This window comes from Pangasianodon hypophthalmus, chromosome 21 (assembly GCF_027358585.1).
Source record: "Pangasianodon hypophthalmus isolate fPanHyp1 chromosome 21, fPanHyp1.pri, whole genome shotgun sequence".
In the NCBI taxonomy this organism is placed as follows: Eukaryota; Metazoa; Chordata; class Actinopteri; order Siluriformes; family Pangasiidae; genus Pangasianodon; species Pangasianodon hypophthalmus.
The window spans coordinates 19,263,649-19,291,060 of record NC_069730.1 but is presented as its reverse complement, the minus strand read 5'-3'; the positions used below and the strand labels follow the sequence as shown (position 1 = coordinate 19,291,060).

Here is a 27,412-nt window from a genome sequence, read left to right as displayed (position 1 = left end):
AAAGATAACACTTTGGGGCATGGGGTTTTAGGAAAGTACTCAACAACAGAGTCATGTGATGCGGCCTGGTGCTTACTTTTACCGCTTTGAAGTTGATTTGTTTCCTGTAACAGAACATCCTGTGGTATAAAATCTGCTAAAATTGAACAGTATATGAAACAAATAAACATCAAAAAGAAAACATTCATAAATCAAAAAATAGATTCATTTATTGCAGACAAGTATAAAAAAGAGCTTTAAAAAAGTCAAAAAAAGTTAAAAAAGCCACACAGACTCACATTAGTATATAAAAACATTCAAACTTCAAGTGACCAGGATTGTTTTTAATGTATTTTTAAAGTCCTACGAGAGGAAAGCAGAGCATCTGATGGACAGAACATACAACCAGACTTCTGCAGAAATGCACCAAACTCTGGAAAGATCTAAGGATCGTCTTCGAAGTGTCGTTTCCTGTTATGATACGTCCCCTTTAAAGCCGTCTTCACTGTGGTCCTTTTAAAAGAAAAACGAAAGAACGTCAACTCGTTTAAACATCTTAAGAATCCATTAATGAATGATTGCAAAGCTGTTGAGAAACATCTGCATTAAGAGATCCCTTCTTTCCTGTTCTAGCCTGCCTCTGAGTGTGTACTTGCCTGGATGTGTGTGTCGGAGTGCTGCTCCTGCAGGGCCAGAGTCTGATTAACGAACCTCAGCATGCCTGACAGAGAGTCCATTTCCGGTTCCTCAGGTTCCTCTGCATCCAGCATGTAGGTGAGTGGGTTGAAGGTCATGTCTGAGCTGGAGGAGAGCTCTGTGTGGCTCAGGCCCTGCCAGCCGCTGCATGGAGAACTCGGAGGCTTCAGTGCCGCCTTCACGCTGGCCTTCAGACTCTCCGAGAGCTCCAGAGACATATCTGAGGAGGCTTCCCTCCATGAGGTAGAGGAGATGCTGGAGCGAGCGAGGGGGTTGCTGAGGGAAGGGGGAAAACTAAGCAGCGGGTCTTTGAGAGGAGGAGAGAGGGGAGAAAAAGTGCTAGACTCATGATGGAGCGTGGAGCTGCGGAGCTCGGAGGCTCTCTCAAGGCTGGAGATCTTCGCTTGGAGACGTGCGATCTCCGATTCCTGGAATGGAGGGGAGAGTTTTGTAATTAGACAACGTTCTGCACATATTACACCAAATAAAACTGGATGAATCTAGCTTGACTAAACCAGGTGTGTGTTTTAAATGAACCCCTGGTGGCTTAAGCTAACAACTTCATGTATTTCAACAGACAAAATGAATAAACAATTAAACAGTCATGGACTTTCAAACCTAATTATGAATTTAAGGAAGTCTTAGAGTTTTCCTAGAGAATTATTATTATTATTTAAATTTTTTTGAAGTGTACACCTCAGGACATACGACTCGAATGATTTTGAGTCTTTCCTGCTCTAACACACCCACATCATCTCACGCTTCTAGCTTCATCAGAAAGGAATGGAGAGCTCCTGTGTTCTCAGAGCAGCAGTAAGGGTGTCAGTTGTTGAGGGAATGAGGGAGTGTGTAGTAAACAGCAAGGAGGGGAAAATGTGTTTTGTCGTCCGTTTTTGTTTTTGGTGTGGCCTCAACTGTAGACAGCAACGACAAAATAATAATAATTAAATGTCTAATGGAAGCATTTATTAATTTTTTAACTTGAATTTGCTTCTCTAAAAATATAGTTAGCCAGAAGGTACTGTACGAAATCGTTCTAAATGCTGTGTTTACTTGAAAGCAAACAAGCGGCACTGACAGGAAAGATGGAACTTGCTAAGCTTGATCACTGAGTGAATAGCGAAAAAGCATCGGTAGATAATTTTCTTGCATGGTCTACACTACATTTTTTAATCTGTCTTAAATAAAATTCACAGTGCAGACTACAGACTAGAGTTTATCTTCACTACTCGGTCAGTAAAAACAGTCTTGACAAGCTACTCGATTTAAAAGTTTTGGAAATAAAATCACTTTGCCATGCTCTTAAGGATTTGCAAGCCTTTGTAGACAGACACACAAGTCAGGAATCTGGAAGCTGTTAATTAGCTGATTAATTAGTGCAGGAAAAACAACAAAGCACACAAAACCGAGTTTGTGAACCTACTCAAGTCCATCATCAACTGGCGGTTTCTGAACACTGCACGGCAATTGGCTGGAGACTTCAGATTGGTGGACTGCTTTCAAGTCTGCAGTGATATTTAAGGGTTTAATGCTGTATTCAACTAAAACTCTTAACTTCGATTTCCGATCTTTAATTAGGAAAACCCAAAGAAAATGGGTGGAATTCCAAATCAGAAAGTCAGGAAAGGGTCCTCAACCCTGAGTTCAGTATGGGACATCATATCAGCATGGCTGCTCACATGGTCAACTGTAAATAAAGCACTTCTCTACTTTAAAATGTGATTATGGCTGTATTTGCTTTGGATCAAATAGGGTTTTTCTCCACTTGAACATGTGGCCAAAAAAAAAATTACGCAATTTTGCGGAACTTCCCACTTTAGAACGTAGCATAAACCCCAAACAACAACAATGCTGACACCACATTATTAGTGTCACTGTTGTGCTGAAAATGAACCACCAGGCAAATAAACATCTGCTTAGTGTTGCTCCTGTGGTGGTTCCTTCGCTTTGATGGATGGGGTAAAAGGGGGCTACAGAAAGAAGTCCAGCACAAGAAATGCACCTAGACTTCTGCAGAACAGTACCGTTCTCCAGAGTAATAGGTGCAAATCAGGATCATCTTCAAAAGACCTATCCTGTTTCTATTCTCCTTTAACACTATAATTTCTTGATTGCTGGGCTTGCTTTCAGTAACAGGGTGAGGTCCTTGGCAATCCGGCAGAGCCTTGTGGTAAGATACACTGCTCCACCTAACCTAATCAAGAGGTGCCAGTTGAGGCAGTTCAGGCACCTTACAAAGATGCCTCCTGGTCAGTTCCTGCTAGAGCTGTATCAGGAACGCCCACTAGTTGGAAACCCTGAAGGAGACATTGGTATGGGTATGTCCACCCAGGAGGAGAGGGAATCTGTGGCCGGGGATAGAGAAGCCTGGGCAGACCTTCTCCGCCTGTTGCCACGGCAACCCTCGGGAAACATGAAAGGAAAATAAACGAATGAAAGAAAAGATCCTTTTGAGAAGCAAAATAGAACATACAGACAATAAATTGGCCATAAAGAGGTGGACTTGTGCGACCCAAATTAACTAATATGCATGATCTTCACGCTCTACAGCCACATGTGTTCAGTCTTTAACCTCGTAACTTGGTGGAAGCCAACAGATGACTCACTTCAACAAATGAACACAAAGCTTCATTTGTGTCTTGGAACTTGCTATTTAAAGCCCATGAAGACTCCTCACAGGGGAAAAAAAAAGTCTTGAAATGCTTTACAGCATTCTCATGAAACAAAACTCTTTCACATTCCTGTGTCAGAGCCACAAAACAAGCGACTCACTTAATTGGTTACAGCATGGCACGACCCTAGAACACCGAGTAGAACAGGCTCCGAGGGTGTAACCTTGAGATGTCTTGAACAATGAGCTTTATTGCCTTTAAAATATCTGCAGGTGTGTGAAAATGTGATGAGAAAATATGTGTTAACGCCTCATGGGCACATCCAATGATTACAGGTAAACAGAACGGGAACTCCCTTGCTTGGAGCGTCAATATTAGAAGAAAAAAATGTCTGAAGGAGAAGGGAGTGGCCAGATAATCACCCGATTCTTCCCAAGGTTAAGTAGAGACAAGAGGAAAGAAAGCTTGATTAAGATGCTGAGGTTTTTCTTCACCTGGCCTGGTTGCTGCGATATGTAAGGAATAAAACACTCTGTACAAGAAAATAATCAACAACGACCTGGTGTGTGTGTTAGCGAGTTACTGTTACCACTATTACCGTTTTCCTATATTGATGCACGGTGTTTAAATACCCGGCTGCCAGATATTTCGCATGAGTGATTAAAGCAAGATTAAAAGCCCACTTCAGCCTACACTCTCGACTCATCCATTACGATGTGGATGACTGAAAATCTCATGTTTGTACAAGTATGAAAACAAATACCCCTGAATCAACTCTGAGGCAACTCACTCGTTACAAAATGGTGAGCATTACAAAATTTGGCCCAGACTTGGTATATTTATGCAATTTTTGATGTAGAATCAGAATCTACAAATGCAGCATATCTGTAATGATAAATGCCCCGCCTTCCCAAAATTTAGGAGACATTTAGCTTCATTTCATCTTTCAAATGAGTGTAAATTGTGTGTTAAGCCCCATTACAAACAGATTACAAAATCAACAATCTATAATTTTTGTACGTTTTACCAAAATATATAGATTTCACTTTCATAGCATGTATACTTTGCAAGTTTTTAACAGAAAAGTGTTTTTAAAAAGTGGGCGTGGCACATCACAAAGCACATCTAGGCCAAATTTTAAAATGGCTGCCATTTGGCAACACATGAGGGCTGACTCAAAAAAAAAAATCTTTTTTTTTTTTTTCCTTTTTTTCTTTCCCCCATACTTACACTAACAGATGTGTGGTTCCAGCCCCTGGTTGATTTGATGTATAATATAATATTTTGCAAAGTTTTTCGTCCTGACCTTAATGAGCAGCGTTTCGTTGGCGTGCTGTAAGAGCTGCCGAGTGCAGTGGAGCTGTGTGTGGAGTTCGGCGGCGTTGGCTCTGGCTTCCTCCATCTGCTCCTGAGAGCTACGGAGGCTGATGGAGATCTGATCGGACACCTTCAGGAGCTGCCCACGTGTCTGCTGAAGAGCTGACACCTTTCGGGTTTAAAAGATAGATAGATAGATAGATAGATAGATACGTTAACAGTGGACAACCGGATTTCTGTTATTCTGTTATAATTTCATCTATTAACATGTAACTGTTAATGGATAAAATGTTATGATGTGGTTTAGGATAACATGCAGTTATAGGAAAATAATCAGCTTCAGGATGGTAACAGTAACTCTGTTTCATGATAAATAATGATTATTTTTCTACTACAGCATGACATGGAGTGTTTTTATTCCTTACATTCGGACTTATTCTGCTCGGTTTATTTCAATTGTTTAAGCACAAATGGAGCTGAATGATGGTTTGATGGGGACTTGAGAGAAGAGTGTGATTATTTAGTCATGCAGTTTGCACAATGCTACAGTGGTAGCTATATAACTATATAAGTTTTCCATTATTTGCTAGCCACATTAGCCACGTAGCTCCAGTGCAAAACTAAACACGTCACTGAACACTTGGCTGATTGGCTACAAAATACCGCGAACTCATTTTTGGCCAAACCATTAGTTTATTTTTGGTTTCCTCCGAGAGAACATGGTTGTGTGCACTGCTATAGCTCTGTGTGTGTGTGTGTGTGTGTGTGTGTATATACCTCTCTGTTGTGCTCTTCTCTTTGCTGCTCCAGTTCTTGCTGTAGTTCAGTGACTGTGGCCTGCAGCTGAGCCTCACCCTGCAGCCGTCGCTTCTCAACCACACGGAGCTGCTCCTGCAGCTGCTGTACGTCAGTCTCCTACACACACGCACGCACAAGCACACACACACGCACGCACACACACGCACACAAGTAATTTGGATGACTAATGCACTGCCCATAGAGCAAGAAAGCCATAAAACCTAACTCAGACCCTACTGTTCTTTCTAATTTTCACCCTATCTCTAACTTACCATTCATTTCCAAAATACTGGAAAGTGTTGCTGCCTCCCAGCTACAATCTTTCCTTGCTCAAAATAATTTCTTTGACCCCTTTAAAGCTGGCTTTCGTCCACTCCATAGTACTGAAACCTCCCTCGTAAGGGCTGTCAATGACCTACTACTCTCTGGTGACTCTGGTTCTCTCTCTGTTTTTCTATTACTTGATCGTAATTCTGCTTTCGATGCTGTCTGTCACGACGTACTTCTCTGCTGCCTCTCGGATCTTGGTGCCACAGGTGTTGCGCTTTCCTGGTTTTCTATATACCTCACAGATAGACAGTTTTACATTTCAATGCAGGTTTGTCAGTTGCTTACGGTGTCCCTCAGGGATCGGTCATTGGACCTTTACTATTCATTACACACACACACACACACACACACACACACACACACACACTCATATATATACATACACACACATACACACACACACACAGCCTTTGGGTCAACTTATTCTCCACCATGGTTTCAGTTACCACCGTTATGCCGAAGAGATTCAGATTTGTACAGCTTGTAGATCTGCTTCCACTCTCTAGACCGGTCCACTATCAGCATGAGTAAATGAAATAAAAAGATGGCTTAACTCCAACTTCCTAAAACTGAATATGGATAAAACTAAAATCATTATTACTAGAACACCAACGCTTACTAAGAATATCCTTTGTTACTTTAGCTGAGACATTGATTGCACTCTCATTAAACCATCCAGTACTGTAAGAAATTTAGGAATCATCTCTGATCACTCCTTCACTTTAGAAGCTCATATTAACTCCATCCCTAAAATTGCATTTTTTCACCTTCATTAGTCTCAAAGACGCTGAAACACTGTTTCATGCATTTCTATCCTCACGTCTTATTGCAATGCCCTCGTCATTAGTTTACCTGCTAGCTCTATTGCTAGGTTACAATATACTCAAAACTCTGCTGCTAGAATTCTTACACATGTCAAGCGCTCAGCTCACGTTACTCCAATTCTCTCTGATCTTCACTGGTTGCCGGTTTCATTTCGCATCAAATATAAAATAATCCTTTGAATCTTAGCAGCATCACTTCTGTCTCTGAGTTTAAATCTCAACTTAAAACTTATTTTTCTCAGTGTTATTTGTCTTCCTGTGTTGCTATGTATTCGCCCTCAACGACTGTGCTATTAGATATGTTCTGTTTTTCCATTTCCATGTGTTTGTCTATGACTGTTCATTGTTTATGTATTATTGCATCACTTTTGTAAAACGTCCTTGAGCTCTGGAAAGGAGCTATATAAATTAAATATATTATTATTATTATTATTATTATTATTATTAATGTTAACATACAACCTGGTTTCTAAGTAGCATAAAACAAGAGAAAGTGTAAAGAGAGATAAAAGATAAATCATAATGTGAGACAAAAAGAAAGCATAAGTCATAAAAGGAGACAGAGTGAAAAGAGAGAAAAAAAGAAAGTGTAAAGAGAGAAAAAGAGAAAGCAAAGAGAGACAAGGAAAAAACGTGAAGAGAGAAAGTTTACCAAGAGACAAACAGAAAGCATAAACAGGGATAAAGAGAAAGCATGAGCAGAGACAAAAAGAAAGTGAAAAAAGAAAAAGGGAAAGCATAAAGAGAATCGAAAAGAAAGCATAAAGAGTGACAAAGAGAAAGTGTAAGTAAGAGACAAAGAGAAAGTGTAAGTGAGAGAGAGTAAAGAGAGGAAAAGAGAAAGAATAAAACAGACGCAAAGAGAAATCTTGAAGAGGGACAAAACAAAAGCGTAGAGACAAAGAGTCTAAAAAGAGAGTAAGAAAGAAAAAGTGTACAGAGAACAGAAACGGAGCACAGAGAAAGAAAGTGTGTGACAGAGACAGATGCTGCATGTACACCCCGTAAAGAACTTTCTCAGAACCTCATCAACTTGCTTGCAGGTGAGGAACCAAAGCTGATTTTAGTTCCTGTGCCACACTACTGTTATCTGCAATTATACTACTGTTATCTGCAATTATACTACTGTTATCTGCAATTATTTGCAAGTACTTGCACTTTACTGCATTATCTGTCATTATTACTGTTATTTCTATCAGACTGTTATTTGCACATCTGCATTTTTATCCACTGTACGTATCCACTGCATCATACTGCATGCATCATGCTGCTTACCTCCACCTGTATACTGTTTATCTCAACTAACTGCACCGTAGTTCTTTTTTATTCCATTTAACTTAATTGCCATTTGCATTACTGGTATGCATCATCCTGTTTACCTTTACCTGTAAACTGTACACTGTTAACTTATTACTCTGTCAGTGACAATAAAGTTGAACCGAACCTAACCTGACAGTTATAGGAACATTTTTAGTTCCTGCTCCAAGGACGGTGAAAGGAACAAGTGCCATCAAAAACAAATATGAAGTTACAGGATAAGAGCTTGTGGCTTTACTTCATGTGTCAGTTCTAATGTTTGTGTTACACACAGTTACTCATTAAATATAACACCGGCCAAAGGTGTAGAGCGAGGTGCGTGTAGAGGACACACACACATCCACACCCACACACCCAAACACCCACACCCACACCCACACACCCAAACACCCACACCCAAACACCCACACCCAAACACCCACACCCAAACACACACACCCAGGTTGTGACAATGTAATGGTATAATGGTTAGTCATAGTGTATGCCTACTGACTTTGTGCTACTGAACTGTACTTGTGCTACATTTACAGAGTATGCAGACACTTTTGTACAAAGATTTTGAAATAAATTTTCATCACTAGCTTTAAAATGGTCAATGTTTATCGTTAGATTTTTTTTTACTAGGACATCATACCGTGAAACCTACAGGCAAAAGTGAAGCATCACTGAATTGGTCACATTATCCACAATACAGTTACTGTCAGTCCTAGGGAAGGAGGCGTGGCCTCTGTGCCTGTCAGTGCTAGTGAAGGAGGCGTGGCCTCTCACTCCCTGATGTCACACACCCCTTCCCTGTGTGTATGAATGTATAACAGTTTATGAAAGTGTGTAAGCTTGTACCTTCTGTCTCTCCTGCTGTGTGACGTCGTCCAGCTGCCTGCTCAGAGCATCACAGCGAGTGTGTGCATCCTGCAGATCCTGTGCACTCTTCTGGAGCTGCTCGCGACACACACGTAGCTGCTGACCAAGCTCCAACGCACTCTGATTCACACCCACACACACACAGACACACACACAGACACACACACAGACACACACACAGACACACACAGACACACACAGACACACACACAGACACACACACAGACACACACACAGACACACACTCAGGGGTTAGAAGTGCAATCCTCTGTAAACAGTTACAGCTGTAATTAGAGCTGTACAGGTAATAATCCAAAGAATAAAATTAGTGGCGAGCTTTACAGGCTATACGATAACGTAAATATTGTAACCCTAATATCCCACACTGAGCAAAGTGTTATGGCTTAAAACGGGGGCGTATTTCTTATGCCTTTTATCCAATCACAAAAAATATGACCGCAGGTACAAATACATGCCACATCGGAGCATACTACACACACATCTAAATTCTGCCTCCTTACAGAAACACAGACACACGTGTGAAAGCAAAAGAATAACGATATATCGTCTATATATCTTTGCAATATACTTCCATAACGATAAACACTTCTGCTGCTAACATTCATAATATATACACAGTACTGTGCAAAAGTCTTGGCACCCTATTTGTTTTAGTACAAACTTTGTTATAGATTTTTATTTTCTGACTTCTACATTATTGATTCAGTACAAAAACATTTTAGATTCCAAACATTAGTTTTCCAGCACAAATATAAAAAAGTTATAGCAAACTGTTTGTATGTCAGTAAAGAAAGCAGCAGATTCCATAAGAGACACTTTTCAGATAAAAACAGAATGAAGGCTGCTGGGTTTCGCTGCAGAAATAAGAAGCGAGTCGACAGTCGAAGTCTCCAGAAGAACTGTGGCTGCTTCTGCAAGATGCTCAGTAACACTTCCAGCTCATTTCCTTATAAAACTGCACACACTGCACCTCAGATACTGCTTTATTTATTTAAAGCAAAGGATCGTCACAACAAATATTGAGTTTGTTTCATTTATTACTGTTTAATGCTCTTTATAGTATTTTTATTAAGGTAGAAACATTAAATTTCATTATTTTTGAAGGCATCTTTGCTTTACGGCATTTCTTTGCATGTGCCTAAGACTTTTGCACAGTACTGTATATATAAAGTAAGGAATAAAACGCCATCATCAGGGCGGTTATTTCACACCCCTGAGCGTTTTATTTCTCTTACACTACAGCAATTTGCCAACAGCTACAATTTAGTAAAGAATGATACGATGCACATTTTATCCAGGTACATATACATTTAATGTTGTTGAATGTCCACTGAACAAGTTAGTACATTATAGCAGCTGTTATTTCTCCCCAAGTTAATGAGACAAAAAAAACAAAAAAAAAAAACGCAGCTTGTCATGTTACCGAAAAACCTCAGAGTGTAAACTCCTCTGTCCGAAGATGTCGGAAAACTTACACCTTTACCTCTGACACTGGAGACTCCTTCCATAAATGTCAAATAAATAAACGTCTGCTTACAAAAAAAACCCTCACAATAGAAATGACTGTTTGTGTGTATCGTCTGCTGTTCGAGTCCCTGTGACTGAGCTGTTGCTATAGAAACGATAACGTATTAAACCGAGTGCATTAATATAACCCTGTGATTTGCAGTTGCACTACTGTCAGATCTGCTGTTATAGGAAATGAATCAATACCTCTCCTGTTGACTAATCAGAGTAAAGAAATCAATAGCTGTGTGTCTGTTACATATTTACAGAAAAATCTTCTGATGTGAAGAGCACGGTAGCTCCACTATCACTCTATATCTTCTGATGACATGACAGCTGTGTAGTTTTTGTTTTTCATGATGCTGTTTCTCACCTTTTCCAGATCCTCCTTCCCCTGGAGCTGGGATTTGACCAAGTCCAGCCTCTCAGTCAGAAACCCCACCTATATATGAAGCCACAGAGTCAGAGACGCCCCTTCTGTCCTCAGATAACCGCGCTATGTGGTTTGTTTGTTTTTCAACGTCATTTAAAGTATGTAAGGAGCTCTGTACCTGTTTATCTCTCTCTCTAAGCTTTCTCTCGGTCTTCTCCAGCACGTCCTGCAGATGTTCCACCTTCCTCTCCATCTCCAGCTTATGCTCCTTAATGACCACATCCAGCTGTCCGAGCTACAAGTGAAACAAACACAGAAATATGTTTTCACTGACATTTTATCAGTATATACTTTAAAGCATTGAAAACAGATAATGATCTCCAAATCGCTTCTCTTAAAGCCACCTGCTGGACAATGAGAAAAACTCAAAGCAGGCATTTTCATTAACCCTTTAAGAGCTGAATGGGACCCAGATGTAATATTTACCATGTTGTTACAGTAAAACAAGCTTTAGGGTTCAGAAAGACCAAGGAACATAACAGATTTTCAAATTCTAGCCTTAATTCAAGAAAAAAACATAACAACAGTTTAATTGCAATACGTTCTCCGTTGAGTGAGCGTGTGTTTAAGCCTGTTTAAAACTATTTTTCATTCCTCCTGCTCCACCATTCAGTGTTTAACAAACCCTGAAGAACATGAGGAAAAATGGGATCTTCCTACATTTTAATGCCCGTATGGAGTCCATTTATTTGTAAACATTTATTTAGTATTTTTTATGATATTTATGCAAATTGTACTTGTCACTGTCTTAATCTGTGAAATCCAATCCAGTGGCTTTAAATTAAGACTTCATGACCATGTGAATAACTGTGTAACTGCCTAAATAAGACAATCAGATGATCAGGGAGCAAGTAAACACAATCAACACACAATCCAGATGTTTGCGTGTGTTCCGTGTACCACCTTTTATATTTTTGTGTACTGAGGATTTTTCTAAACTGCCTAAATATTTTGTACAAAAATGTTACATACCACAGCTTTAATGCAAAGGAAGAGCGACTTTGCAGCATTTATTTTATTTTAGTTGTGATGTCTAAAGCACAATGCCCCGTGGATTCTGGCTCAGTTTAATGGCAACCAGCAAAATCCCCGGTCTGCTCCGTGTGTGTGTGTGTGTGTGTGTGTGTGTGTGTGTTACCAGCTCTGCTCTCTGCTGCAGTTCCCCCTGTCTCTCCTTCAGTGCAGTGTCCATGTCCAACACCTCATGATTCCTCTCCTCCAGCTCTCGCTGACTCTCCCTGTGAACACACACACACACACACACACACACACACACACACACACAGTATTAAACAGAAATCCATCACACTGAGCTGCTCCATTCTGAGCATCCCCTTGCTGCCCTGAGGCTTTCTTTATTCTCATTTACACCACCTACCTAAGTTTCATGCTAGTTTACATGTTTTTCTTTCATTCCTTCTTCTGTACCTCTTTTGAAATGTATGAAATTAAATAAACAAGCAAAAAAATAAAAGTTGTGCATTAGGATGTTGTGCGTTGCTATTACAGGATAGAACTGGACAGAAGTGTGGGTGGAGCTCCACAAACACACAATGTGCAAAAGATGTGGTGTTAAAGTCAGAGCGTGTGTGTGTGTGTGTGTGTGTGTGTGTGTGTGTGTGTGAGTGAGAGAGAGAGAGAGAGAGAGAGAGAGAGAGAGAAGGAGAAATACACATTGTTTATTTCTTGTAGATGATAAAGGAAAAAAAGGATATTTCAATTTATATCAAATATCTAAAATAGGGTCATATAATTACGTGGCATCTTTTAAACACGTTCAAGTTGCATTTATTTATTTATTTATTTAAACAAACGATAAACATGCCATAGACGAGTGCTGACGATCGTTTCTGCAACGCACTATAACTAACCACATGGTGTAATGATATATTAATTATTTCTCCCTCATAGCCCTTAGAGTAAATACAATTCTGCAACAATGCAGACCTGAAAATGTCAATGCATGACAAAAGACTAGAAATAGAGTGAACGAAATCAGAAATGGACTTTTCGTTTACTTTTCCTGATGTTGCTCTGCTTGTTTCTATGAGCCATGAGTAAGAAATATAATGAACAGGACACACTTTTCATTAGCGCTGGCAAAAAGCTTTGACTTCAGGGGGATGATGTGATTCTGTGTTTTCATGGGACACGGTGAGGATTTAGATTTTCTCTTCATATACATTCATGACTCAAAATGTGTATATGATGTAATCTAAAATAAAAATGGTCTACATTCATGTACTGTGTATGTAAAGAACATTACAGGTTGACATTACAGGTTTGAAGCACATTCTGAACAGCCATTTTGAAAGGGCAAGGTTACAAAATGGCCTCTTTCATGTCTACTAAGGAAATCTCCTGTGCTTGGTGTGATGTCATTACTTCAGTATGAGCTATAGGAGCTTGAGAAAGCTGAATCATGGAGGAAATCATTATGACTTCTTTTACTGATACAAATCCAGCATTTATTTCGGTCACATGTGAAGCATTTGTTTGAGTCCACACCCTGGCTGAAGTTTTTAGGCTTGGCTGAATTAAATATTGTGAGATCCTGCTCAAGTAAGTTCAGGCCAGTTTCCTCCTTTACAGTGATGCAGATGCACAAAGGCTAATCGAGAGTCACTAGCTCCTCCTTGTGGAGAATCTTCAGCTTGTTAATCACTAGTCAGTCACAACGCCGGGTCCGTGAGGTGGCTCGCATCAAATAAAAATAAAAAGCTGAGGGTTCACAGTTAATATTTTTTCATCATTATTAGCAAAGTCAAAAAATTTTAAGGAAAAATTAAAAAAATTCAGTACAACAAAACCTGATTTTTTTCCTCCTAAAGTCAAATTCTGTCATGTTTTATTATAACATCTTTATCCATAAGGCATGTTTTCCTAAGAGTAAGGGTTCTTTAAAATCACCTTAAACTTTTGTATTTAATGGGGAAAAAAATTATTATCTGTGAATTTACTTTGAGTAAAATGACCTTAAAGGTCACAGATTTATCAGAAAAATAAGGGAGGGGCATGAAGTGTTGAGGATGAAAATGTAGATGCTGCTGTATGTTTTCATGTATTACTTTTTTTATCTTAAAGCACCATATCAAGCAATTTATTATTCAGAAAAATATAGGCAGATTTGCATGTATTTGGATAAAACTCTTATTTTGTAAAAAATTAAAAAACTTCACAGACTTCACAATCATCTTATTAAAAGGAGAGTGAGAGACCTTGATGCTTGACCCAGTCGGAGCTGAAGCGCTAGCAGACACGCCCACACCTACACGCTCGCTCGGGTCAGTGAGGTCGCACCAGACGAGCCTTGCCGGCGTTCTCCTCAACCAATAGCGTAGTGGCTGGGGGGAGGAGCCTCACCTGAGCTCTGTGGTGAGCTGGTGGATGGTGGCCTGCCGCTGGTCGGCGGTGAGCTGAGTCCTCTGCAGCACGTCTCTCAGCTCCTCCAGGTGGCCGAGTGTGTCAGTCAGCTCGCCGCGCACCGTGTTTAACTGCTCCTCCAGCAAATGAGCCCGCTGCAGAGAGTTCCGCCTGTCCATCTCGCTCCGGTGGAGCTTCTCCTCCAGGTCCAGCACTGAGCAAAACACATCAGACGCAATCAGATTCTACAGCTCTGTGGAATAAGATAGTCACTACGTTACTGAGATTCATGTAGTGTACCCATTTCACTCTTCTTATCCAGCATGCCCCTGGTCTCCTGCAGCGTCTCCTCCATCTGACTGAGCTGTGAGGCTTTAGCGCTGCTGTCCCTCCTCAGCTGCAGCAGCTCCTTCTCCATGTCTGTAAGCTCCGCTCTGCATGCGTTCATCTCGGAGCTCAGCTTCCTGTAAAACACAGGTGCAAACGCAGAATTAATAAATGATGAATACTGTCTATCAAACCTTATCAGAATTGCTGTAGACAAGAATCTACAGCAAACCTTTTATTCCCGGCTAAACAAAACTCTTCTCTCTCTTTAGTCAGCAGAAGGAAATTCAGAAATCTTTTCCCTGCCTGGTCTTCGAGAGAGGAGCAATCACCTGCTGCAGTCTGCTACTGCTGAGGAAAAGAAGGAAGGGATCGATATTTATACAGACATACGCAGCTGTCGAGACAATGTGAGCGAGTCCTGACTCAGTCATAAGACTCTGTGGGACACTCTGAGAACGACACACACCGCCGGAGGCTGTACGGTGGCCTGGAATTTAAATACCAGCTACACAGAGACGTTTTGTGGGTAAAGGAAGTTAGTTGTGGTAAAAAAATCACAAGGCAGATGTTGGTGAAGGACATGTTTACAGAACAATAAAGTCCTCCATCAGTTATTCCAGAGTGTAACATTTCCACGTGTCTAAACCATGTGTGTTATTTTATACATGGTCACACACTGTACTCTCTGCACTGTAAAATAGATGAAACGAATGCTTATGTACATGTTGTACACATATTCCCAAAAAATACAGATATAAAGAAAACGCTGACTCGTCTTTTATTATTGAATATATATATATATATATAAAATTATAAACTTAAAAAAAATTGATTTAGAAATTAAAGACATTAAATTTAAAATTATAAATAAATAAATAAATACACGCAGTAACCAGACCTAATAAATAAGATATTAATTTAATAGGTCAGAACATATATTATGGTATTACGAGTCACGTGTTATTTTTTTTAATTACTTTTTTAAAAATTACTATATACAGAAAAATCAATCATGTCCTCTGCACAAAACAAAATGCCACAGTTTAAAATCACAGAAAATTAATGCAAGACTGTCGCTTATCTGGGGCTTGTGAATGCAAGTAAATGTACACTATATGGTCCAAAAGTATGTGGACACCTGACCATCAACCCATAAGTGCTCATTCCAAAACCACGAGTTGGTCCCTGCTCTGCCGTTGTATTAATCTCCTCTCTTTAACCTGAATGGCTGAAAAGGAGAAAACGCCCGTGTGGGACTCACATTATGGAAGCAGAGAGCTCAGCAGTCTGCTTCTCCTTCTCCTGCACCTCCTGCTTGGCCTCCTCCACCTCCGCCTGCTTCCTCCTGAGCTGGTGTAACGCGGTGGTGTGCTCCCTCTCCAGCTCCTGCTCCAGCTGAGAAACCTGCAGCACAGAAACTCCACATGAAGTGAAGGGAAATCTGCTGTCGGAAAAGTTAAAATTACAGCGCTGACACTGGAGACTCCTTCCATAAATGTTAAATAAACGTCTCCTTGCCAAAAACTTATAAACCATATAAAAGACTACACACTTTTTTTTTTTTTTTTAAATCCTGAAGCAGGGGCCCTCGAGCAGTGAGGCAGTAATTCTACTCACCGTGTATTTAATGATTAAAAAATTGACTGAAATTAATCAATACGCCAAAACTACAGAATAACATGTTAAAAAGACGTCCTTGTACCTAGACCAGGCTTTTTTGGGTTTTATATAATTCTGCAGACTTTGCAGATGAAAATCAAGCAATCTTTGGTCTTTAAATAGCATCATATAACTTCGGGGTGTGATCAGTTCAAGGGTAGAAAGTAGAGCTGTGACGAGAAGTTGTTTTAGCTAAAGTGACTAACTGCAGCATGTCCTTGCTGAGCTACCCTAAACAACTTCAAATTTTGCTGAACAATCATAATGAATCGTCTATTCCAAAGAATTTCCAAACAAATATGATAAATTAAGTTATAAACAAGACTTGAGCAGCAAAACTGGACATTTCTGGCATCTTCTTCAAACCCTGGCTGGTTAATATGAACTCCCGGGTGCAAAATTGAGACAGAGGGTCAATTTAAAGCAAAACCTGAATGACCTACATGTGATAAACAGCCCAAAGCTGTGACTGAACGAAAACATTGCCTTCAGTAGAGCCAGTACACTTACACATTATAAACAAACTATAATTAGCAATGTAGCTGTCAGGCTACACAGAAAAACATGCAGAAACAGTAATAAATACTAATTTCCTCACACTGGACCCTCTATTTGAACCTGGAAGCACTTTGGGACAAGTGTACTTTAGTAATTATCTCAGTTTATTATCAAAGTTTGGCCTATTTTCTTGAAAAGAAAAAAAAAAAAAGGACCCACAGGAAACCTGAGGAGAGCTAACAAACGGTCAGTGTTACGTAAAACACAAAGTCAAATACGCTTTGTTTAACGGAGAGGGCTGGAAATTCACAGACTGCAGGTCAGGTTATGGTAATTGACAGAGCTGAACAATACACGGCTTGTTATCACTGTACTGGTCTCGGTAATCTCACGCAATGTCGATGCTCTGTGCACATGATGGCTCTTAAAAAAAAAACAAAACATAACAAGAACACATCATAGGTACATTTTGTTGGTTTTGCCTGCAGCACTTATGAAAATTAGTGTCATTTCCCGGTCTCCATGTGACACACTAATCTGAGCACACTAATGTGAGTGTACCTGGCTCTGCAGGTGACTCTGGCTGTCCTCGAGCTGGCCGATGCGGCTGGTGCTCTCCTGCAACATGGCGTGCTGTCTCTGCATGGAGCGCTGCAGCTGCAGGTTCTCCTCACCGGAGCTCTCACAGGCCAGCGCTCTGCTCCTCACCTCCTCCTGTAGAACTGACAACTAACACACACACACAGGCACACACACTTTATCCATGCAGTATTATAAACACACAATAAGAGCGCACACAGCATGAGAGGATCCCTTTTTTGGGTTTTACATATTATTAAAGCTGCAGCATGTATTTTTTTCTTTTTCAATTCAGCGTATTTTAAGAAAAATGTATTGTATTATTAGATACAATATCATCATCATCACTCATTATGATATTGTGTAAACTACTAAATACTATGAAATGTTATTAAATAAGAATTTATATATATAAGGTATTAATAAATAAATTGAAAAATTATGTATTATGTGGAAAGACGTCCATTACCGAGTATTTCGGCAAGACATCATTCTTTATAACGTTATGCAATATTACTTACAAAAAGTCACCATATTTTCTAACCTTAACTATTAGTACTGAATATTACTTTCTGTTTACACCATGCAGCATATTATTAGATATTATTTTTACAGTATAATGTATTATTAGTTAGTACTATTCATATTAAGTAACACATTATTCTGTATTATTACGCAAGCCGTCATATTATCCCGCAACATTAAATGCAGACGTGGGCAGACCTCCGAGTTCTTCAGCTCCAGCTGCTTCTCGTACTGCTGCTTGACCTTCTCAACCTGCTGCAGGCCATCGCTCAGCTCGTCCCTACAGCACGTCAGCTCCGACTCCATGAACTTCATCTGCACGCAACAGACGAATACTTCACTTTTATTTCTTTATGTCTGTCTGTGCCTGTATTTGAACCCTGTATCCGGACGACTTTCTCTTTAACTCCAGACTGTACAGACCGTGTTTCTGCCAGAGCGTGACCGATATACCGTTTAGTCGATAAAGTCACCTGAACACATTTTCACTGATTTATCAGCAGTGGTGAAAATCACAGTTATAAAGCATTATTTCACACCACAGTGCTCTTTAATTCTAGATTCTAATCACTGATTATTTTCCTAGGACAGCACCACACTGCATATTATATATATATATATATATATATATATATATATATATATATATATATATATATATATATATATATATATATACTTATATAATCAAGGTGTCCCTATAACATTTCTTGTTATATTAACACACACACACACACACACACACACACACACACACACACACCTTAGTAGCCGACTCTAAGGCTTGCTCTTCAAAAGCATGCACTGTTTCTTCACTAAGCTTGTCCTTCATCTCCATTTCCTGTAAATAAAGCACACATTTATATTTATAAAGCTCTATGATTTGCTGTTATCTGAACGCTGATAGTTTCAGGAAGCTGACCTGTGTAAGCTGATCCACTGACGCCTGCAGTAAACCAACCTGATGTTCCACTTCCTGTTTCTCTGACTGGAGATCAGACACAGTCTGCTTTAACTCCACTACTTCAGCCTGACTCTGTGCCAGAGATAACTGCAACTACACACACACACACACACACACACACACACACACACACACACACACAAATACACACATATACTCATCATGGTCATCACGTTCATCAACAGAAACCACATTACACACGTCACACACACTCACCACCTCCATCCGGTCCTCCAGTTCCCTGCATCTGTGTGTTTCGGCCATCTTGGAGGTCTCCATAGCCTGCTGATATTCTCTCTGTCTCTTCTTTAGGAGCGACTGGTAGTGATGGATGCTGCTGTCCTTTTCCTACAGAGAACAGAGACATTCGTTATTTAGTGTCCGTCTTATTTTCTGCATACTTTGCACATTTATTTAATTTATATCTATTACTCCATATTGTTAATTTTCAAAGCTCATACATGGAACTGTTATGCAAAAAAATTGTATTAGCATATAAAATTAATTGAAACAATCAATTAAAAAAAAAAAAAACAGTGTAAACAGTATAACCATAATATTTAATATTAAAAATGAATAAACTTGTGTTTTTTCTATTCCTGTTAATGCCATTTATAATGTCTTCATTCTTTTACAAAACATAAAATTTCAGAGGAAACATTGCGATGTGTAGAACAGAGCCATGAAAATAGTTTATATTTCTTTTTTATTTTGCTTGACACAGTAACAGCGTTAGAAAATACATCATGATAATATCATAAACTTTGATAAAAGCGTGTGCGTGTGTGTGTGTGTGTTACCATCAGCTCCTGCTCCAGCTGGCTGGTTTTAATAGCAGCCTGTGAGTAAGCAGCACTTTTCTCCTGCAGCTGTTTCTCCACCACAGCCAGACGCGAGCTCTTCTTCTTCAGCTGCACAGAAACACATCAGGACACAGATTAGACTTCGTTACAACAAATTCATTTCAGTATCGATACTTAACACACACACACACACACACACACACAACTTCATACAGCGACGCGTGGAGTTTTGTAGGATATTAACGTGACAGGTGGCACGACCAATACTGGGAAATTTGTCAGAAGAAAAAAAAAAAAAAAAAAAAAAAAAAAGTGAGGTGAAGTTACTACACCAAAGTTGATTATTTTCCTATAACAGAATTTTTTTATACAACAGCAATTTGTCAATGATTGCAATTTTTAACGTATTAAAGAACGTGTTGTACTTTTTACCTGTTTATAGCGTAAACTCCTCTGTCCTGAAGGAAACCCAGAGTTACAGCTTTACCACTGACTGTCATGAAAAGGTGCTGAAACTGGAGACTCCTTTCCAAAATGTTGCATAAACGTCTCCTTACAGAAAACTTCATCACATCAATGATTACATTTTTTTCCTTTGTTAAATACCAGCATGTTGGGTTTTTTTTTTTTTCAAATTTGCTATGTATTTATTTAATGAAACAGCTGCTGTTTGTGTTTTTCTGAATTCTCAGAAGGTCATGAGTTCAGGACCCTGCACCGCCAAGCCGCTACAGTGCCCCGGGTTAGGGGCAGTATCATGTCTGCCCCTGCGCTCTAAACAAGCTGGCATATGTGAAGAAAAGATTTCCAGTGCACTGTGCAGGCTTTCTTCCTTGGAGAATGTTGGATGGTGGCTGCCATGTTGAGTATAACAAATGATCAACACTACAATTAATAAAGGTTTAAACCAGTGCGTTGAATTAGTCACCTCTTTCTCCAGCGTGGTGGCCTGAGCAGCTTTATCCAGCAGCTGGTTGTGAAGCTGTTGGTAGTGAGAGGCTCTCTGCGTGATGGAGGTCTGGAGGGACGAGATCTCGTCCTGCGCTCGGCTCAGTCTCTCCTGCAGGCTCTGTGCGGCGCTCGCCTGCCTCGTCTTCTCCTTCTCCACGCTCTGCAGCGCCGCCAGCAGCTTCTGATACCCCTCACCTAGTGCATTCATTCAGCACATAAATAAACTGGTTGTTACATGCCGCATAAAGTTTACACCAACTACATTTTAATGCTCTCTGAATCGGTAAAAGCATGTTATGAGACAAAGGCACAAAGGATTAGACACTAGTGTGACCTTCAGTGTGAATAATTTCATGTATAAGCAGCAAGAACTCATTTTTCTTCAAGGTGTACTTCTCTTGGTTTTTTTTCACCAAGGGAATATGTAAAATAGTAAAATGTTTGTATGATACCAACTGTAGTGTTCTATACAACATACAGCGTAAGTTAAAAAAAAAGAAAAAAAAGGCTAAAACACCAGCAAGATTTCCTCTGACCAATCAGGGAATGGGTGGGCGTGGCATAATATACTAATAAGCTCATTTGATAGAAAGTCCTCTGTTTAAGACTCGCATCCTGCTACAACACTCAAGCAGAACAGAAACATCAGAAATCGTCAGGATTATTCAACTCTACACGTATCACTAGCAGGGCATATTTGTTAGATTAGCTTTTACTTGCTAGGTTGTTTATGTGCATATTGATTGTTGTGTTTACGTGCATGACAAACATTAACCTAATCAGAAATTAATCACAAAATTTAACCTTTTTTCTATAGCGTTATTTAGCACCACACAGGAAATTGCCTGTACCTGTAACACGCGCGTTTTCAGAGTTGATCACTCACCTGGCCTGTGCTGGAGATTCTCTGTGACTGCGGTCAAAGTCGGCGAGGGTAAAAGACAGGGATTCACACACAACGCTCCATCTCGATTCTGAAAAACAGCCGGATATAGGAAAAGCACCAAGAAGCCTTTAAACACAAACTCAGTTCAGGCCACTTATGGTTTTTTTCTGTAACATAACCTCCACGCCATCTGTGGATTTCTCTGTATACACAGATAACATCACTAACATGATAGAATACAACTTTTCACAGAAGGCAACATGGATTCAGCCACTGGGAAAGAGGCATGGCCCCTGTGTCAGTCTCAGTGAAGGAGGAGTGGCCTGTTTGTCAGTCTCTATAAAGGAGGTGTGGTCTTTGTTAGTCTCATTGACAGAGGCGGAGCCTCCACATCTGTCTTAGTGAAGGAGGCGTGAGCTGTGTTAGTTTCTATGAAGAAGGTGTAGCCTATGAGTCAGTCTTCAGGAAGGAGGCGTGGACTGTATTTTAGTTTCTGTGAAGAAGGCGTGGCCTGTGTGTTAGTCTCAGTGAAGGAGGCGTGGCCTGTGAGTCCGTCTTAGGGAAGGAGGCGTGGCCTGTGTGTTGGTCTAAGGAAAGGAGGTGTGGCCTGCGTGTTAGTCTCAGTGAAGGAGGTGTGGCCTGTGAGTCAGTCTCGGGGAAGGAGGCGTGGCCTGTGTGTTAGTCTCAGTGAAGGAGGCGTGGCCTGCATGTTAGTCTCAGTGAAGGAGGCGTGGCCTGTGAGTCAGTCTTAGGGAAGGAGGCGTGGCCTGTGTGTTAGTCTCAGTGAAGGAGGCGTGGCCTGTGTGTTAGGCTCAGTGAAGGAGGCGTGGCCTGTGTGTTAGTCTCAGTGAAGGAGGCGTGGCCTGTGTAAATCACAGTGTCGTGTAGTAATTCATAGCGCACTTTCGAAAAAGAAGATGAGACCATATCAAGACAGGCTTCAGGTGTAATCATAGAATTATACACACGTGCTTAGCAGGACCTGTACGAGCCCACACACACACACACACACACACCTCTCTGAGATGCAACAAGTCCAGAATGTTCTCCAGACTGGCCAGCTCTGCTCTGGCCTGCTCCATGTCCCTGTGAGTCTGAGTCAGCCTCTGTTCCTGACAGGCCGTGAGGAGACGCAGGTCCTCCCTCTCCCTCCTGAGTCCTTCCACCTCCTCCAGCAGCTTCTCCTTCTGCTCCAGCTCCCTCTGCAGTCGACTCAGCTGCTCTGATGCCTGCTGGACTCGGCCCTGCAGCTCCTGACGCTCGTCGGAGAGAGCCTCCGAATGGACTTGCGCCTCCTTCAGCTCCCTGCTGAGAGAGAATGGAGTGTTAGAGTAAGAATTTTCTTATTTAAAAGGTCCAGCATTTTATAAACTGAAGAGACATTCCACAGTTTATGCTTCACAGCTGGATGTTAGTCTTCTATTCACAGGCAGCGCTGGAGTTTGGAGATGTTACTTACCTCAGGCTGTGACTCGTCCTCTCCCTCTCTCTCTCCAGCTCTGTACACCTTTTCTCCAGCTCCTCTCTTTCTCGGTCACACTCGATTAAACTCGCCTTCAGCTTGCCCTCATTCTCCATCACCTGCACCCGAGAAAGATAACGGAGACGCAAAACAAAAAAAAAACTTCTGGTGGTATTATCGTAGTTTAGCGCGTCCCAGGAAATGACGTGGTTGTCTCATTTCATCCAATCAGAACAGAGATTATTATTAAGTCTCAAAGAAAGACTAACTGTAAAAATATGTAAAAATGTGTAAAATATTGTCCCTTTAAGAAGTTTGGGGAAATCGGAGGATTGTGCGCTACCTTCTTTAACTTTTCAGCAACGTCTTCTTTGTAGTCTTTGAAAGCCACAGTGAGTTTCTCTGCGTTTCGTAGAGCTTGGTTCCTCTGCTGCTCCGTCCTTTAAAAAGAAGCCTTTACCTCAGTTTAATGTAAAGTAATGACACAGGGACACATTCATACACGCGTCCCTTACCGCTTCCACTGCCGAGTTTTATCGCACAGCTCCGATTTCACCGCATCCAGCTCTTCTCTGAGTTTCTCCACCACTCTGTTACACTGCAGTGCAGTCTGTTCACTCGCTGCACGCTTCAGGTCCGCTTCCCTACAACACACAGATAAGATAATTACACACAATATATAATTTATTCCTATTTTAATTCCTCATCACTAGCTAGAATCTCTTACCACACTCTTGGAGAGAAAAAGGTTCCTTGTGTGTGTTTTTTTAAAGCTAGTTAAGAGTTTTTAGATGCTTATAACGGATTTACTTGGAACTACATACTACCTTTGAAAATTTAAGGGTTTCCCCTAAAATGTGGATTTCAATCGTATCCGTAAAGTGGATGGATTAATAAGCGGAATGAAAGCGTGCAGCTAGACCGACCTTTTGGGCACCATTTTGAGTGAAGGAGAACAGTAAAGTTACCGTAAAGCTGTGGCTTGAGCTTCCAGCTGTGCCTCCAAGTCCAGGATTTGCTCCTTCATGATGGACACGCTGGAGGTCTTTGCTCCTATGGTGGAACCTAGAACACGCATCTGCAGTAAAACAATGATCAATGATTTAACTTCACGTACAACTATAACAACTAGAGTATGTTACAGAAAACATTCCAAGAGCATTGGCTAACTGGGACTGAATATTCCTTTTCTTATTATTTAGAATATAAAATGCCCTTAGTGCTGTGGACACAAATATGACCTTGTTTATCTAGTAAAAAACTTATAAAATTGTTTGAAGATATTCTCAGTTAAATTTTACAGTTTGTGATGCATACTTGTGCTAATCTTCATGTTCGTCCAATTAAATGCTCTCCAAAAAACGTATGTATGTCCCGCCCCCAGGGCAGGTGTTGCTCTCTTCAGTAGCCATTCATTAGTCTGTTGGAAAAAAAGCTCTCGCACTCTGCTAGTCTCCATATTTAGCTACTTCACTAAGCTACTGACAAACTTGCGGCTTTTCTTGAACCCTACTGGCTGTCGAATATTTCACTCTGACCTTCTGTTTCAAAAGGAAATACGTTAATGTACGGAATCAAATCACGCTTCCGGAGCCATTTCAGGAGGGCTTTACCAGCGTGTGGCGGAAAGCATGCGGTACCTTAGACTTGGAGCTGGTGAGCTCGAGCTGTGCGGCCTCCAGGTCGCTGATCAGCTGCCTGTTCTCCAGCACCAGAGACGAGTTCTCCTCCCTCACTGAGCTGAGCTTCCTCCTGAGCTGAGCCGCCTCGTTCTCCATGTCTCTGTCTGATCGGAGCTGCCGGAAAACATAGCATTCATTGTTTTAAAGTGTAACGTCTAATACACTGAAGAAAAAAAAAAAAAACAAACTCAAGACTCACTCTACAGTCAGAGCTGTGCGATCTTGCACAAGTTTTCTGCTCTGCTGGCTTCGGCGTGCTGGATCTCGCCACTCTTCCTGGATATGACGATGCTTTCACAGCACCAGGATTGTGAAGCTCATCGAAGGTGACGTGACCTGAGAATCCATCTGATCCGCTCCCGTTTATGTGCTCCGTGATGCTGTCATTTTCCGACTGGCTGAAAATCAAGAAAAATCAGAAAGTAAAACTGCTGCTGTAATCATAATGACGGTCTTCAACGTTCATGCCAATACCGCCGTCAACACCATCGTAATTCATCCCACAGATCTCTAACTCACTGAGTCTCTGCTGTAACTCGGTGTCATATAGCTGCATTGCATTCTGGGACTTTGGATCCAGCATTTGCATCGATGTCTGCACTACATCTACACTGGATTTCTCATTGACATGATGTTGACAGTGGAGATCGCTTAAAAAAACGGTGAGTGAGAAAATCCTGAATCTTATCCCTTATGTTTGAGATTGTTGACAGTTTTTCTCCTTTGTAACTGCACTGGCAATAACAATGTCTCCCTGCGACATCTCACAGGAATAACGCATGGAACGTACAACACCAACCGAGAATGCAGCACCAGAATCACTAAAGTGCAACAGGCGATTGTTTAATTCCTTACCTGTACAAAAAACCTGGAAGATACTTAGAACACGATAAAAAAAAACCCCAACGGATTAAACTATGGCCTTAGCAAAAGTTTATTAAGTCGCTGGTGGAGTTTTCCTTTAAGATTTCTAAACAAGCTGAAGGTAATTGTGGATTTAATTAATACTGTTCTTTACAAAAAAAATCTTTAACTTACATGGTGTCTAGAAGATGGATATGATTCACTACAGAAAGTGACTCCTTGCGAGTCGGTGAACCTGACTCTTTGTGTGTCGGTAAACCTGACTCTTTGTGAGTCAGTGAATCTGACTCTTTGTGAGTCAGTGAACCTGACTCTTTGTGAATCACTGAACCTGACTCTTTGTGAATCACTGAACCTGACTCTTTGTGAATCACTGAACCTGACTCTTTGTGAATCACTGAACCTGACTCTTTGAGAGTCTCTGAATCTGACTCTTTGAGAGTCTCTGAATCTGACTCTTTGAGAGTCTCTGAACCTGACTCTTTGTGAGTCAGTGAATCTGACTCATTGCATGTCGGCAAACCTGACTCTTTGTGAGTCAGTGAATCTGACTCGATGTGTGTCGGTGAACCTGACTCGTTGTGTGTCGGCGAGTCTGACTCTTTGTGAGTCAGTGAATCTGACTCTTTGAGAGTCTCTGAATCTAACTCTTTGTGAATCAGTTGTTCTCACCTTAACTGTTCTCCCAGAGCCTGCAGGTTCCTCTCGGTTCTTCTCAACTGATTTCTCAGGGACAGCACATCTTCAACCAGCTCTCGGTCTGAGTTACACATCAGGAAGTCTCATAGCCGAGCGAGGAGCAGAAGAAACCAGTTCACCCGAGTTTACATGACAAATGAAATCGGATTATTTAATCCGGCTACTGATTCTGTGCGTTTCTGATTTAATTCTGCAACAATAAAACACACAGTACACATGAACGTTACAGTATTTTACGCTAAGCTGCATTCATTTAAGTTTTAAAGAGAGGGATAAACAACCTTAGCCATATTTATATTTATATTTTTAAATCAAATCCTACGTCACATCACCCGTAAACAATCAACAGGTTGTCAGTTGCTAGCTAGTTATCTAAGTTCCATTTTCACTTTTTCTACTTTCCTGGAGCCAAAACTACTTTTATAAACACTTCATCCAGTATCTGTTCACTAAATTAAAAACATTCCCGAATTAACAAAACAAAATGTACAAGTTATTACGGCTAATGACGCTTTACACCGCCATGTTATCCAGCTTTCCGTCGCAGCAGGATCCAAACAAAACGCCACTCACTATCGCCGTCTCTGATTGGCTGATGGAAAACAATTGAAATCTGATTGGCCCATACAGACGCGCGAACGTTGGCGCGTCTATTATAAAAGTCGCCAAGGTGACGTGAATGACCGAAAAGCTGTCCAATCACAGGCGTGTCTGTGATTGCGAGAGCTACTAGTTAGCCAATCAAGACAGAGTGGGCGGGACTTGAAGTCTTCGGTGTTTAAAGAAAAACGGAAATTTGCAAATATGGATTCTGTAACTTAAATAAATACAATTAAAATTATAAATTATAAAAATAAGTAAAAAATATACAATTACGATAATCAGATAAATAAAAAAAATAAAATAAACTGTTCTTTCTTTAGGTCCTTTTTTATATTTGTTTTATTTATTTTATTTAATTTATTTATTTTAATTAAAATAATTAAGAATTAAAATTATTATGAAAAAAAAGAAGAAAGTCAGGATCAAATGCATCAAATATATATAAATATATTATAATATATTCTAACAACATAATTATTAATAAAAGTATGTAATATAAAAGTTTATGGTTTAACCTAGTCCTACTGTTACATGATTTATTTATTTTTAACTTTTTAATTTATTTTTTATTTTCTAGTGAAATGTATCACTGTATCTTCACTCTAAAGCTCTGTGTAAACTTTAATCTATTTCTTATTCCCTAATTAAAAGCAATAAACCTAATTTATTAATTGAAAAGAACTATTTTAGAAATAATTACAAATTACAATTGAATTAATTACAGTTCATTTACAATTAATTCAATAATTAAATTTATATACAAAATATCACCAATAAATAAAAGAAATCATACTAACTCATTTTAATATAAAAAAAAAAGTTATAAGGACATTTGGCGGCTCATTGCACA

At 40.2% G+C, this 27,412-nt stretch overlaps 1 protein-coding gene across 3 annotated transcripts; it reads right to left on the bottom strand.

Annotated features, from left to right (window-relative positions):
- Positions 1-187: 187 nt before the first annotated feature.
- On the bottom strand, positions 188-26,600 carry ccdc18 (coiled-coil domain containing 18). 3 transcript variants are annotated; one of them, XM_053227680.1, is made up of 28 exons: positions 26,460-26,600; positions 25,933-26,149; positions 24,596-24,794; positions 24,355-24,510; positions 23,683-23,792; positions 23,230-23,358; positions 23,058-23,154; positions 22,712-22,833; positions 22,269-22,560; positions 21,253-21,340; positions 20,344-20,561; positions 19,413-19,523; positions 18,829-18,960; positions 18,571-18,705; positions 18,412-18,489; positions 17,847-17,963; positions 17,106-17,273; positions 15,649-15,791; positions 14,358-14,521; positions 14,058-14,271; positions 11,833-11,932; positions 10,813-10,929; positions 10,635-10,703; positions 8,714-8,854; positions 5,382-5,519; positions 4,594-4,773; positions 636-1,103; positions 188-492 (listed from the first exon to the last, which is right to left on the bottom strand). In XM_053227680.1, exons 2-28 carry the CDS (start codon positions 26,031-26,033, stop codon positions 454-456), a joined length of 4,026 nt encoding a protein of 1,341 aa, XP_053083655.1. In that variant the 5' UTR covers positions 26,034-26,149; positions 26,460-26,600; the 3' UTR covers positions 188-453. The 3 variants fall into 3 exon arrangements, with proteins under 3 accessions (XP_053083655.1, XP_026802124.3, XP_053083656.1); XM_026946323.3 differs by having other exon boundaries at positions 22,269-22,557; XM_053227681.1 differs by lacking the exon at positions 26,460-26,600 and adding an exon at positions 26,241-26,453.
- Between the last annotated feature and the right edge of the window lie 812 nt (positions 26,601-27,412).